Genomic DNA, 12,527 nt, shown 5'->3' with positions numbered 1-12,527 from the left:
AGCCACCTGGCCCAGCCCAACCGCACCCTCCCTGCCTGCCCCTGATTAGGAGGCTGGGCCGGGCCACTGGCGGGAGATCCTGCCTGGGTGTGTGCTGGCAGCTGGCCCCACATGCCAAGGATCCTGAGGCTTCAGCTGCTGGCCCCAAAGCTCAGGCCTCCTGGGACCAGAGCCAGGGTCCAGGCGCACCCTGAGAGGGGACATGGAGAGCTCAGAGAGGGCCCTGAAGGGAGGCCTGGGAGGCAGCTGATTCACGGCTGCTAGTGAGATGGGAGCCCTCACCAAGAAGGTACGAAGCCAGCCAAGGGCCCGGCACTGTAGAAGCTTCGGGTCAGGAGGCCACGGCCAGCAGCCCCAGAGCACCCCACCAGCCCTGGACATTCTTCCGACGGCAGTCCAGGGGCCTAGGGGCTGGCCCCATCTGAGCCCACCAGTTGGGTACTGCTACACCTTGATGTAGCCGTCCCTGGTGTCTGCTGCCAGGAGCTAGCCCTGGCGTGTACAGGCCACACCCAAGGGCTGCCTCAGCTCCTCTGACACCAGGCAGATGGGTGGCCTGGCCTAGGGAAACAGGGTCACCTGGCCCCCCAGGGAGCCCAGGCCCTTGTGGGCACCACCGAGCAACTGCATACCCCCAAACCCCTGTTCATAGTAAGGCCCCATCAGGCCCTGGGCCCGCCCAGCGTCAAGGCTGGGACCAGGGGCTCCCAGGCGGGGCCCAGTGTGAGGCTGTACACAGCCCCGGGGCCTGGCAGTGTGCAGAGCTCACGGACAGCCCCACAGTGGAGGGTGCCGACCACCACAAGCTCCGAAGCTGTCACAGCCGCGTCCTCTGGAAGGCCGGTTCCCAAATGAGTCGAGGCAGGAGGCAGATGGGTCACTCTCCAGGTCTACCACGGGGACACAGGGCAGCCCCAGACGTCAGGACGAGCAGGCTGGTCAAGGGGCAGTGCCGGGGCTGCCAGGAGTGAGTGGGGTCTCCAGGGAGGCCCAGAAGGTGGAGGAGGCAGGGCCAGGGGGCTGGGGGCAGGCAGGCAGACTCCGTCTCAGCTTCTCGGCTAAGCCAAGTTTGGGGTTGCAAGGAAGATGATGAGGCCCCCTGTGTGCCGGGCGGCAAGGCCAGTGCTCCTGGCACTCTCCGGGCAGCGCTGCTGTCCTCCCGTTGTACAGAGGAGGACGCTGAGGCACGGGGGTGGGGAGGCTGAGCTGGACTCTAGCTCTGCTCTTCCGGGTCCCAAGTACCCACCTGGTTCCCCAGTGGCCACCCAGGAGTCAAGGCACCTGGAACTCAAATCTGGGAGACGCAGGACCTGAGCCGCTCGCTGTGGGTTTGCTCTGAGCCCCAGATGAGCTCACAGGCATCGCAGGGTCCCCGGGGCAGGGGTGAGGGGTGACAGCAGCGTTTCTCAAACTCCTCTGCCCACGGGTACCCTTCCTTTCTGGGGGCACCCTGAGCTCCTGCTGGTCACCCCTGCACCGGCACCGCTCTGTCTGTGCCTCCAGGTCAGGGGGACTTCCCACCTCCGAAGGGTGAGGTGGGGTCCTTTCCTAGGCCCCCCACCTGCCCCACGGAGAGAGGCCTCCCTGGGCTCTGCCCTGGGGTTGGGTGGAAACAAGAGCCTGAGTCGGGAGGAGCCACCTGCAGGTTCCCAGGCAGGGACATAGCTGGGCGTGGCCAAGGTGGGGTGACGACTCAGGCCTTCGCCACGTTTGAGCAGCAGTGCAAGGAAGTTCTGTAAAATATAAATGGAGTCCCCTGGGGACTGCACAGTGCTGCTACATTCCTGCCCCGGGGCCTTTGCACAGGCTGCCCCTGGTAGCTGGAGGCCACTCAACCAGCCCTCACCTCCCCGGGGACACCTCCACGGCCCCTCTCAGCAAACATTCGTGTGATGAGGCAGCCCCAGGCCGCCACCCTGAGCACGGTCACTCTGCCTGGCCATGGGGAGGGTGACTGCTGGCCGGAGTCTGGGGTGGGGGCCGACCGGGAGGTCAATCCCGCCTCCCTCACCAGGTGGAGGGGCAGGATGGTCCCGTCTCTGCACACTTGAGCCTGTGTGATGTGACCCCAGCAGGGCAGGCTCACCTGTCTGCCCAGCGAGGGATGAGAAGCCAGGTGTGGCCAGGCAAGGTGGCTCACACCTGTCATCCCAGCACTCTGGGAGGCCGAGGCAGGAGGCTTAGCTCAGAGTTCGAAACCAGCCTGAGCAAGAGGGAGACCCCGTCTCTACTATAAATAGAAAGAAATTAATCGGCCAACTAATATATATAGAAAATTAGCTGGGCATGGTGGCACATGCCTATAGTTCCAGCTACTTGAGAGGCTGAGGCAGGAGGATCGCTTGAGCCCAGGAGTTTGAGGTTGTTGTGAGCTCCAGGAAACACAGTGAGACTCTGTCTCAAAAAAAAAAAAAAAGAGAGAGAGAGAGACATCGGGCATGACAGACACGTGGGGGTGGGGGTGGGAGGCTGTGCAGGGGGCGTCTCCCGCAGACTCAGCCCCTGGGGACCCTCGGATACCTCCTGGCTCTGCTCACAGCCCCTGCAGCCCCTCCAGGAGGCCTCTGGGTAGAAAGTGCCTGGCTGGGACCTGTCAGCCCCGGTCTGTGATCCACAGCACTCCTCGCCTGGGCGGCCTCACCCCGGCTCCAGACCCCTCGGGGCAGGGCTGATGTTATCACCACCGGGTGCAGCGAACTGGCAGCCGCGGGTCCTGCTCAGACTGGCCGCAGCCCAGCCAGCCCAGCCCCAGCTCGGGGAGCCCGGCATGGGCAGGACCTGCCCCTCCTCGGCGGGGGACCTGGGCCCCAGGGGCCACTCCTGGGTGGGCTTGGAGGGTGTGGCTCACTCCCTGGGGAGAGCAGTGACCAGCTGGTCAGGCCCCCAGGCCCCTGCCTGCCCACCCGCCGTCCCCTGCCCATGGGAAGGCCAAGCTGGGCCAGGCAGGGAGGGAGGCAGCGAGCTGTGAAGGCCACCGATGCCTATCGTGGCCGCAGGGGCTGGCGGGGACCCAGCAGAGCCCACGCTGGGTGAGCAGCCCTGAGCCAGAGAGCACAGTGGGCACCGTTTAACTGCAGGGAAGGCTGACGCCGGCGCTGCTTGCTGCAGCTGGGGGCTGAGGACACACGGGGTCCCTGCCCGTCCCCCACGCTCGGAAACACAGGACAAATCGTCCTGAGCCTCCCGGGACCACACACGCCTGCCTCCCGGCCCCTTTGCTCCGTCCCCTCCCCTGGAAGCCCCCAGTTCACAGGAGGGGGGGTCAGGGTCTGAAGGTCAAAGCCCAGGCACTCCAGGACGGACACTTCCTGGGGGTGTCCAGGTGGTCAACAAGGAAGGAGGCTGAGACTGGGGTGAAGGTGGCTTCTATTTTAATGTCCTCAACTGCGATCAATAAATAGCTGTGACCTCTGCTGTCCCCAGGTGACCCCAGAGACAGGCCCTGGCCACAGCCTGGCGGGGTCTGTCCACATGCACGCCAAGGCTGGCAGGTCCCCGGCGCTGGCCACAGGGCTGGGACAGGGGAGGGACTGGGCGGGGGGCCAGGGGTGCAGAGTGGGACCAGCACGTTCAGGGCGAGGGTGGACGGACGGTGGGAGCCGGGGTCAGACCTCGGCACCCAGGGGGCTGGGCAGGACGTCCTCAGGGGGCTGGGAGCTCCCGGCCCCCACACAGGGGCCCCAGCCACTGCCGGCAATGACAGGGTCCTCCAGGGCCTGCAGGGGGAGGCCGGGCGGCGGGACGCTGGAGTCCGCCTCGCACTTGGTGGTGTGGCCGGAAAAGGATTCCGGCGCCGAGGGGCCCAGCATGCTGGGAGGATCACTGGGGGGCCCCGGGGCCAATGTGGGGTGCAGCTCGGCCGGCCCCCAGACCCCGACAGGAGCCTGGGGCCCCTTGGCGGGCAGGCGTTTCACAGAGAGATCGAGGGGTGTGTCCGGCGGCCGCACGGCCCGCTCCAGCGCCTGGTGGATGGTGAGCAGCTCCAGGCGGATCCTGCCCAGCTGCTCCCGCAGTGGCTGTGGGGCCAGGCCCCCCGCGGGCACCAGCTGCCCCAGGCGCTGCTCCACCCTGGCGAAGTCACCCAGGGCCCGCGCCAGGTCCTCACCCATGTGCCCTGGGCTCCCGGGCACTGGGCCCCGCGGCTGCTGGGGGACGGGGCCCTGGGGGCCAGGGGTGTCAGCATCTGTGCCCGGCTCCTTGTCCTCAGGCCAGAGCCCCGCGGAGGGGCCGGCAGGCAGGCTGCAGGGAGGAGCTGGTCAGGAGCTGAGCTGCCCCACCGTGCCCCAGCCCTGCCTGCTGCCCCAGGCCCTCTGCTCCCCACAGCCCCCCACCAGCCCAGAACCTGGGGACCCCCAAGATGGGCTGTCTCCCCAGTCCCACCTCCACTCTGTGGCCTGGAGCCCCACCACCCTGCCCAGCCCTCCAGCCCCGCCAGCCCAGGACACCCACCTGCTCTGGGAGCAGAACCTGGACAGGCCGGGAAGCGCCTTCGGGAGCCCCAGCCTGCTCCCTAGGGGCGGCCTCCTCTTGGGGTCACTCTGGGCAGCCTGTTCTAGCTCCCCAGCCTGCCCTGGGTCCCTGGGGGTGCTGCAGGTCCAGGGACTCCCCAGCATGCCAGAAGCCAGAGTCCCAGGGGAGCCCGCGGGGCGTGGAGGGGCCTTGGCGGGGGCAGCCTTGCCGGCTGGCAGCCCCACCGTGTGCTCCAGCAGCAGCGGGCAGTACAGGCGGGGGGCCAGGGCAGGGCGTTCGGGGGGCTGCAGGGCTGGGAAGGCTGCGGCCGGGGGCAGCAGGGGGCCAGCCGAGGCCAGGAAGGGCACGTGGGCAGCGGCGGCCAGCGAGGGCCCCAGGTAGGAGAAGAGGCCTGGGCCCAGAGGGCAGTTGACCCCCAGCAGGGACAGGTGGAGGCTCTGGGCCTCAGGGAACTCGGCCCGGGCGGGCGGCGGGTAGCAGGGGGCACTGCCCTTGGGGCCTGCCGCGGCCACGTCCCCCGCGGCTGTGCTCCTCGGGCCCCCGCTCAGCCCCGGCTTCCAGGACTCGGCCAGGAGCCCGCCGGGGCCCAGACCCTTCCGGGCAGCCCTGGCCACAGGGGGCAGGGGCCCTGGGGACCCCTCAGCCCCAGCCTTGGTGTCCCTGCCCCGGTGAGGGGAGAGGACGTCAGTGCCCACCAGGTCGGGCGTGGTGGCTCCCTGGGGCTGACTGCCGGGGTCCGCAGAGTCCCCTGGACGGGCGGGGGTGGGTGCTCGCGGCCTGGGCGTGGCGGGGGCGCGGCGGCAGGCCCAGTCCGGGGAGTCAAGCAGCAGGGAGAGGGAGTCCTTGCAGAGGCTGTACTTCATGTGGTTGTAGAGGTGCGACTTCTCCAGGCAGGTGAAGGGGCACTGGAAGCACTTGTAGTTGTAGGGCTTGCCCCAGGGCCGCGGGATGTAGTGCGGCTTCTTGGGCTTCCTGGACCGCGCCCGGGCCCCTGCGCCCACGCGGCTCGAGCCAGCCTCTCGAGACATGGCGGCCTGGGCAAGCCAGCCTGGGCACCCCCGGCACCTGCAGACCAGGGGGCCCCGGTCAGCGCCAGCCCGCCTCCGACCGACACCCCCACTCTCCCTCCAGGGCTCCTCGAGTGCCAGGGAGAAGATCCCAGGCGCCCCCTCCCCCCAGCCCCTCGCCCGCCAGTCCTCTGCGAGCACCTGCCCGGGGTGGCCGGCCGGGTGCAGCTGATGAAAACTCAGGACACTTACATCTGACGCAGATAAACAATTGTTTTTTCCGTGTCAAGTACGGCCCGCGCAATATTTGGGACACTCACTGAAAAATTATTCATGGTTCATCTGAAATTTAAGTTTACCTGGGCGTCCTGAGTCTCAGCAGGGGACCCTACACCGTCCCCCACCCCTGAGGCCAGGCCAGCCCGGCCGACGTCTGGGGTGGCCCAGTGCACATCCTGTCCTCGGCACCGGGCGGGCGCTCGGCAGGCAGGTGGGCAGCGAGGGAAGGAGCACAGTGTGGACACCACCAGCCCCTCCTGGCCCTGCTCCCTGCAGAGCCCCTGCCCTCGCGGAGATCCTGCCGGAAGCCTGCGACAGGCTGCCGGGAAGAGAGGCCGGCAGAAGGCTCTCGTCTGGAGAGCGCTGCGTGTGCACGAGTGTATGCACACGGATGCACAGGCTCGAGCCTCCTCCAGCGGGCGGCAGGTGGACACTGGGGGTCTCCGGGGGGGCAGGCCAGGCTGGGGGGAGTGGACGTCACAACACGGCCCCACGGTGCAGCCACCTGCTCAGCCCGGCTCCATCTGGGTGGCTTCAGGCAGGTCGGCGGCCGAGCCCGCAGCGGCCGTGCTCAGCCAAGCCCCGCGTCTCCCCGCGCCCCGCACGCTCGCTCGCTGGTAAGCCGCCCTGTGCTCCATCTGGGCCGCCACCTGGGCCGCCCGCCTCCCCGGCGCACGCCTGCGCGGGGTGCACGCGGGCTCGGGGTGCGCACACACAGGCACACAGGCTCCCAGGGGGTCCCTCGCCCTGCGGCCAACCCCGAGCGGGTGCGCCCGGTGCAGAACGGCGGCACCCACACGCGCATCTCACCGCCGGCCGCCTGCCGGGGAGAACCTCACGGCGCACCCAGGGTGTGGGGAGGCATGCGGGCTCATGCAGAGACAGCTCACACATGTGCGCACGTTACACGCCACACCTGAGGACACACGCAGACGTGGCCGGGACTCACAGAAGGTCACAGAGACACTCACACACGTGGCACACAGGGCTGGCTCCCCGTTGCTCGTGGATGGTCGGTGGGTGAGGGGGGCAGGGCTGTGCACGGCACACACACCCTGCGCTGACCACCACGCTCCACCCACGCAGACGGTTGCGTCTGTTGCCCCAAACGGCGGGTGGGCTCCCCTGTGAGGGGACCCCCGCCAAAGGGGTGGGGAGGAGGGGGCTGGGTCCCCACAGAGGGGTCTCCAGGCTGGCAGAGGGGCAAGGAGGGGCCGACTGACTGCTTTGCTGCCAGGAGGGTGCGGGGACTAGAGGAGGGGGCTGGGGCTCCTGGGGGGCGCTGCAGACCCAGCCTGGACCTGGTGGGGGGTACAGAGGCAGCCCCTTCTCCCTGCCCCCCCAGATGCGGATGACAAATGGGCATGTGGGCTCCCGCGACAGAGGCGGCTGTGCCGGGCCATCGATCACCCAGCCCTGGGAGCCACACAGCTGTGCCGGCTGGTGGGTGCTCCGCCCGCCCTGCCTCCCAGCCGGACTGGGGGCTCCTGCCGGGCTCCCCTTACGGTCAGGCACCTGGGCTGAGGGGCTTGTCCAGGAGCTGTCTCAGCAGCTGCTGACCCCGAGGCACCCAGAGGATGCCCGGCACGCGTGTACACAGCGTGGAAGACACCCCCAGACACCAGCCGCTCACACACACAAAGGCACCCCCAATCCCACACGTCCCGGCTGGCGACTGGGGCACACTCCCAGGGCAGCCTGAACCCTGCCAGCCCAGACACCCGGCCTCACTGACCTTCCCAGTCTGGGGGAGAACAGTGGCAGAGAGGGGCACCCGAGGTCCCACCCCAGGACAGGAGGGGACAGGAGGGGACCCCACTACCTGGGGCCAGGGACCAGCCACCAGCAGGTCACAGCCCCTGTTGGCGTTGGCCCATTGGGACTCAGGGGCACCCCACCGGCCGGGTGTGGAGGGCAGGAGGGACCAGGAGCTCCTTCACCTGACGCAGGGCTGGCTGGGACCCCAATGCCCTTCTCCCAACCTCCCCAGCTGCACCCCTGAGGGCAGCCCTCCCTGAGGACGCGCCCAGTGGCCCCTAGGGCGGAGCCTGGACGCTGAGAAGTGGGGTGTGGGGCCGGCTGCCGCCAACTCCCGCGCTCCCGGTCCCCCACGCCCCTAACTGCGCCCTCACACCCCCTTGCCGCTCCAGCTGCTCCCCTGCGTCCCCCGCGCGCCACCCCAATTGTGTACCCCATGCCCCCAACTGCGCTCCCCACACCCTCTTGCCGCCCCAACTGCGCCCCCGCGTCCCCCCCGCGCCCCCTGCACCAGCCGGAGCCGAGCCCGCGGCGCTGCCCAGTCGGCGGAGGCCCCGCGAGGGGCGCAAACTTCCCGCGCCCGCCCCGGGCCGCGCCAGCCGCGACCCCGACCGCAGACGAGCTCGGGCTCGGGCGGCGACCCGGTCTCCCGCAGGAGAAACTGAGGCCCGGCGCTGGGAGCAGGTCCCCGCGGGGCCTACGGTCACTCACGCGGCAGCAACTCCCCGAAACCTCCGCCACCGGCCGCGTCCCCCGACGCCGACTCGTACCCACCGAAGTTGGCGGCAGGAGCGGCGCGCGTGCGCCACGGCGCCGGGCTCCTGGGGGCGCTGCGACCTCCGACCCGGGCTGGCGGGGGAGGGGGCGTGGGGGCGCCGGCGCCGGGAGCGGCCCCAAGCCCCCCAAGCCCCTCGCTGCCCACCCCCCTGTCCCCCAGTCGCCCTCGCGCGCACTCACCGGCCTCGCGCGCCCAGGAAGCGCTGTGCGCTCGGGGCGCCCCGCAGACGCGGCCGGAGCGGCGGCAGGTGACTCGGCGGTGCTGCCCTACGGAGTGGGACTGGCGGCGCAGGTGTGCGCGAGTGAGGGGCGCCTGGCACCGTCCCCGCCCCCGTCGCCTGCAGGCTGCCGCGGGTGTGCGCAGAGGCGGCCAGGTCTCCCGGGGTCCCCGCAGCGGTGTGATGGGGTGTCAGCGACGGAGGGCGCCGGGAGAGGGGCCGTCAGCACTCATCCGTCAGGGCTCTGGCCCCTGACAGCCGCCTGCCCACCCAAGCCAGGGCCCCGGGGCTGAGCCCCAGGACAGTGGGGGGCCTTGCGCCCCAGCCAGCTGGGCAAGGGCAGAGCTCAGAGCTGGGCGCCAGAACCGGCTCAGTCGGTGGAGCCCAGCTCTCCCTGGGCGAGCCGTACCCTGCGTTTCCTTTTCTCAGAACAGGAGGCGAAGTGAATCTGCACCTCCAGCAGCCCCAGCCCTGCCCTTGGATGGCCACCGTCGCATACACACCCTTGTCTGGACACAGAACGCCCCAGCCCTCCCTCCCCACTCCCCTGGGGTGCCTTGGGGACCCCACAACCAACCACACGGTCAGCAGCGCCCCCAGCCCCACTTCCCAGGCTAAACGGGTTCCCAAGTTGCTCCCCGACCTGTCAAAACTTGCAGGTTTGGGGTCCCACTTCTCAGCTGTGTCCTAGCAGAGATTCACCCGATAGCCAGTTCTGTCCCAGACACGGACGTGGCTTTGCTCAGGGGAAGATGCCTTAACCCAGAGACGTGTGACATGGCACTTCAGGCACAGGGTCTCCAGCTGGAGGGGCGAGTGCTGTTCCAGCCCCTCCACGCTCCGTGGAGGCACAGAGCCCTGTGAGGACCCGGGAGCCCTGCAGGCTCAGCCACAGGCTCCTGGCCTGTCCCCATCTCAGGTCAGGGACAGGGATGCCTTGGGGAAGGAGGACTGTGTAGAAGCTTCTGGGTTTCGCCGCTTGCATGGGGCAGGCAGAGGACAGTGCCGGGTCCAGAGTCCAGCGCCAGCTTGGCCCTGTGAGGCGGGCCTCGGTTTCCCTATTTGTGGTGGAGGTGATAGCCAGGGCTTGTGGCTGGCAGGGGTCACCGTGCTGCTGGCCAAGAAACAGGCCCCTGGCTCTGAGGGTAAGTGCCTCGTGACAATCCCCACTTCCCCCCGAGAGAAGCCCATGGGCTGGGGCTGGGGCTGGGAGGGGTGCCGGGGTGGCAGAGCATGTCAGCCCTCTCTCTGCCCGCCTGGCCTGGCCCAGCTGACCAGCTGACCGTGCAGGCAGCCCCGGGCCGGAGACAGCTTGGGCACCGTCACGCCAGCAGCCCTGTGGAGAGTGGGAGCCAGGAGGCGGCTGCTCCACACAGACCCTTTCTGGACACGCTCAGCCGGGCCAGGCCATGGCCGGAGAGGGCTGGGGCCCAGGCCGCACAGACCGTGGGAGTGGGGGCTCCAGGCCATGGTCCCTCGATTCCAGGGATGCCCAGGGCCTTTCAGCCCCTCACTGGTCAGGCCGAGGCTCTGAAAGTCTGGAGGAGACCACAGCTGACCGCAAGGGAGATGGGCTGGCTGTAGGCCACGACCCTCATCCGGGGAGGGAAGGTGAAGGCCAGGACGCCCTGGTCCCGGGAGGCCCCGGTGGCCACATGCAGGGAGCAGAGCCCAGGAGGCCCAGAGGCCCTGGGGAGATGAGGCAGGACGAGCAGGAGGGGCCTGCTCAGCCCTGCAGAGTGGTGCTCACCTTGCAGGGCCTTTCTGTGCAGAAGTTTAGGCCAGAGGAGGAGGGGTGGGACCCAGAGGCATTACTTAGACACGTTTCTGGGCTTCCAGGAGGGTCCGTGCTGGGAGGATACCTGGGCCTGGGCCTGCCCGGGGCTCCCCGGAGTTCAGGCAGGGCTGTGCCCTGCAGCCTGAGCACAGGGTGGGTGTGAGGCTGCTCTTCCGGCCAGACTCGAGGAATTCCTCTCGAGGCTGGGTCATCGGTGCAGCCCCCGGCCCGGGTTCTCTGCCAGGGGGGCTCCCTTGCTGTGGGCCCCTCCCATGTTGCTCCCGGGCCACGACCCGCTGCACACAGGGCTGGCCTCCGGCTTGGGTGGTGGCACCTGCATCCTGAGGCAGTGACTGGGACCTCCCTGACCGGAGCCTGAGACTCCTGTCCGCACTGGGCCGTGTTCGCCATCTGCAGCAGGGGTAGTGGGGCGTGCCGTCTCTGGTCCTGGGGGGTGGCCTGGTGTCCTCTCCTCGGCCAGTCCTGGTGCAGGAGGGGCGGGGACCCACAGCCTCTCTTTCCGCCTCCAGCCAGAGGCTCATTTCAGCCATTAACCTTCTCTGCCCGGTGTGCCCACGGCTGCCTGCCTGTCACCTCCATTAACGCTGGGGCCGTGTGTGCCAGGGGGCTTGCGGGCGGGACAGGGAGCCCAGGCCCAGGGAAGGCAGGGCGGCAGCCGTGCGGCGGGCTGGCGGGTCTGCGTGGCGCAGTGCCTGGGGCCGGCCTGTCTCATCCCCTCAGCGCTGGTGCACAGCCCTCGCCAGGACAGGCGTGGGGCCAGCTGGCCGGCACCTGCCCGCGGGTGCAAGGACAAGGCGGGTCTGTCTCACGAGCAGCAGCAGCTCTGGGAGCCCTGGGTGGGGTGAGTGCCACTCGGGGTGTGTGGACACGGTGTGTGTTTGCCCTGGGACATGTGGCTGCCCAAGAGCATGTGCGAGAACCCCAGGCCCAGAGAGTGTCCCTGTCCTCAGGGCATCACCCTCTTGCCCATTCAAGGTGGCCTCAGGGACCCCAGGCTGAGGACGGCCCTGGGTTTGGCCTGGGGCAGGGATGTGTCTGAGGGCCCTGAGCACCCACTGCAGCTGCTGCCCCTGGTGGCCCTGGGTCACAGCAGTGTCACAGCAGGACTGGTCAGCTGGGCTGGGAGGGTGCAGGACTCGAGGGCTAGGCTGGAGCGTGGCCCACGGGTGAGCACAGGCAGGGCCTGGGTATTCTCCGCCTGGGGTCTGTCCAAGCTCGTCTGCCCGGAGGGGCAGGCACTTGCCATGACTCTGCTGGGCAGCTGGGTGCTCCGTGGTGGCCCCAGGCTGCTCCGTGCCGGCCGTGTTGTGGCCCTAGCCATCCCAGAGCCCACTGCCGGGAGTCCGAGCACCCCGACCCCAGCCAGCTGGGTCCTTTGCACGCTCCAGCGCGGAGGGTTGGGGTGTGAGGCTGACGCTCTGTGAGCCCTGGGCACCTGGGGTGGAAGAGGCTCCTGGACGCTCCTTGCTGCAGTGGGAGTGAGCTCTCTGTCATGAGAGGCATGCGAGCTGGGGCAGGAGCCTCTAGAATCGGAGGGAGTGGCCAGGCCGGGCGGGTGGGATGTGAGGCACAGGCTGCCTGAGCCCCCACCCGGCTTCTGAGCCTGGCACTGGCCAAGCAGCGCCCGGGGCTGACAGCAGCCATATGTTGGGGAGAGGAGCCGTGTGCGTCGCTCTGCGGCCCCCGGGGCCGGCCTTCCTGGGCCTGTCACAGACGATTTTCCCCGCCTGAGTGGCAGGCAGGCTGTCGGGGGGGCAGAGGGGGCCTCCAAGCTGGCCCCGCGTCCAGCCCGCCACGGCCCTCAACACCCGACTGGCCACTCTCGGGGCAGATCCAGGTGCTGGGCGTTGGCCTGAAAACCCCCGATATCTTACTCAGCACCCCCTGCCGCTGGCGTGGCCGCCCCCATCCAGTTTTAGGCTGAGGCCCCTGAGAGGAGCCCAGGCCAGCCAGCGGGGGCCGGGCCCTCCTGCTCAGACGTGGGTGGGGGGCTGGCCAGGGGTCCGCGCCGGGCAGCGGTGTGCCCCGGGCAGGTGGGAGAGGGCCTAGAGATGCAGCCCTGTCAGCCCAGCGCCCAGAGCAGTGCGGAGGGAGGTGGGGCGGCCGCGGCTAATTTGTACACTAAGTGCTTCTGACAGGGGCGCTTCTCAAGTGAGAACACGCCGCCACCCGCCCTGGGAAGCCGCCGTGGCCGGCAGTGCCGGCGGTGAGGGGCTGGGG

General features: G+C 69.3%; 1 protein-coding gene across 1 annotated transcript; it reads right to left on the bottom strand.

Moving 5' to 3' along the window:
• Positions 1-3,369: 3,369 nt before the first annotated feature.
• Positions 3,370-5,522, bottom strand: PRR35 (proline rich 35). The gene is made up of 2 exons (XM_012737821.2): positions 4,450-5,522; positions 3,370-4,239 (listed from the first exon to the last, which is right to left on the bottom strand). The coding sequence occupies exons 1-2, from the start codon at positions 5,496-5,498 to the stop codon at positions 3,606-3,608; spliced, it is 1,683 nt and encodes a 560-aa protein (XP_012593275.2). The 5' UTR covers positions 5,499-5,522; the 3' UTR covers positions 3,370-3,605.
• Positions 5,523-12,527: the final 7,005 nt, after the last annotated feature.

Source organism: Microcebus murinus, chromosome 19 (genome assembly GCF_040939455.1).
Source record: "Microcebus murinus isolate Inina chromosome 19, M.murinus_Inina_mat1.0, whole genome shotgun sequence".
NCBI lineage: Eukaryota > Metazoa > Chordata > Mammalia > Primates > Cheirogaleidae > Microcebus > Microcebus murinus.
Note: the sequence above shows the minus strand (reverse complement) of the source record. Positions and strands in the feature narration are given on the sequence as shown.

Coding starts and splice junctions, on each gene's coding strand:
- PRR35 (XM_012737821.2), bottom strand. CDS start 5,498: ATGTCTCGAGAGGCTGGCTCGAGCCGCGTGGGCGCAGGGGCCCGGGCG. Junction 4,240..4,449: donor AGGTTCTGCTCCCAGAGCAG/GTGGGTGTCCTG, acceptor TCCTCCCTGCAG/CCTGCCTGCCGGCCCCTCCG.